Genomic DNA, 1,385 nt, shown 5'->3' on the forward strand with positions numbered 1-1,385 from the left:
CGGCGTCGACGGGTTGGCGAAAGGGCCAAGCAAACTGGTGCTTCCACAGAGCCTTCATCACCACTTTGTGCAGATACTGCAGCTGGTTGGTGACCCGACCCGGCTTCTTGGGGTTGGAAACCTCCGGCGGAGGCGGGTTCACCTGGGGGGATTGCAGGGCCGGCACCGACGCCATGGTGGGGCTCTCGAAGCCCTCGTAGAGGAGCGAGGGTTTGCGGATCCGCTTGCCAGGGGTCGACTCCGTCGCCAGGCCCATGAGCCCGGCATTGCCCTCCCCCAGAATCCTGAAAGGGGAGCAGAGAAAGTGTTAGCGGGGCAGCTCCGCGCCGGGGTGCCGCACCACCGCCTTGGCCAAAAAAAGAAAAAAAAAAAAACAAAACGGGGCTGGGCCATGGGATTCCTGGGAGAAACCCCCAGAAGGAGCCAACCGCTCCTGAAGCCGCGATTAAGGGTGGAAATGTTGCCGCGCTCGGCTACGGCGTGGCAGAGGGACACGATCCGATTCCCCGGGATGCGGGTGAGCTCCCATTGCCCGTCTCCCCAGGGGGATTTAGCCGTGAACTCTGGCTGCACCCCTCAATTGCTGCCAGGCGAGCGCCCGGTTCCCTGCCGGTGCCAGGAGAGCCGTCCGCGCCAGCGCAGCCGGAGCCGAGAAGTTGGCACGGGTCCAGGCTCGCCCTCGAACAAAGAGCCGACGCGCGGGGCCGCGCGCGGAGGTGCCGGCGTGGTGACGATACCCCTGCGCGTCGAGGCGACGGTGACACTGCCGGTGTCACCCTCTCTCCCTGAGGCCACGGCGGGGAGCTCCGGCAGGGTTTGGGGATGCGGTGAAGCCCCACGGCACGGTTGTACCGTTACATCAACGCCAGGGCCAAGATCGCGGGCGGCTCGATGCCGTCCTGGTCGCAAGGACCCGAAACCACCCACAGGGACGGGCCAGGACTCAGGGGACCCACAGTCCCAGGGAGGCGGCGGAGGTGTGATCACATCATGCTCACAACTGACTCTCACGCTGATTTAAGGACAAAAATCAGCATTTTATGGCAACACCCGGCATCTTACGGCACTGACCATCAACTGAGAAACAGTATGAAGCACGGAAATAGCCACGGAAGAGGAAAATTCTGTCGCAAGGCAAACCAGAAGACGCCACGGCAGCACCGGGGACACCGATGCGAAGGCTCAGGAGGTCTTCAGAGCGCACGGGCAGCAGCTAAAACCAGCTCCTGCCCAAACCCCTGAGCCTCTCACGCACCTAAACCTGAGGCGGGGGGGAAAACCCCCCTCACCATAAGCTGACCCACGGGTGACTGTCACCCACAGGCCTTCACGACCGTCACCCAGCGCCCGCCAGCCTCAGCTGGGTGTCAGCGCTTGGCACAGCG

The 1,385-nt window shown here is 63.6% G+C and overlaps 1 protein-coding gene across 1 annotated transcript in view; it reads right to left on the reverse strand.

Annotated features, from left to right (window-relative positions):
* LOC103907626 (bromodomain-containing protein 2) overlaps positions 1-349 on the reverse strand; it is an 8,784-nt gene extending 8,435 nt beyond the window's left edge. Inside the window, 1 exon segment of the mRNA XM_019474727.1 lies at positions 3-349. Coding sequence (XP_019330272.1) covers positions 3-256 — 254 coding nt within the window. The 5' untranslated portion in view covers positions 257-349.
* Between the last annotated feature and the right edge of the window lie 1,036 nt (positions 350-1,385).

Source organism: Aptenodytes forsteri, unplaced genomic scaffold (assembly GCF_000699145.1).
Source record: "Aptenodytes forsteri isolate BGI_AS27 unplaced genomic scaffold, ASM69914v1 Scaffold474, whole genome shotgun sequence".
Classification (NCBI taxonomy): domain Eukaryota; kingdom Metazoa; phylum Chordata; class Aves; order Sphenisciformes; family Spheniscidae; genus Aptenodytes; species Aptenodytes forsteri.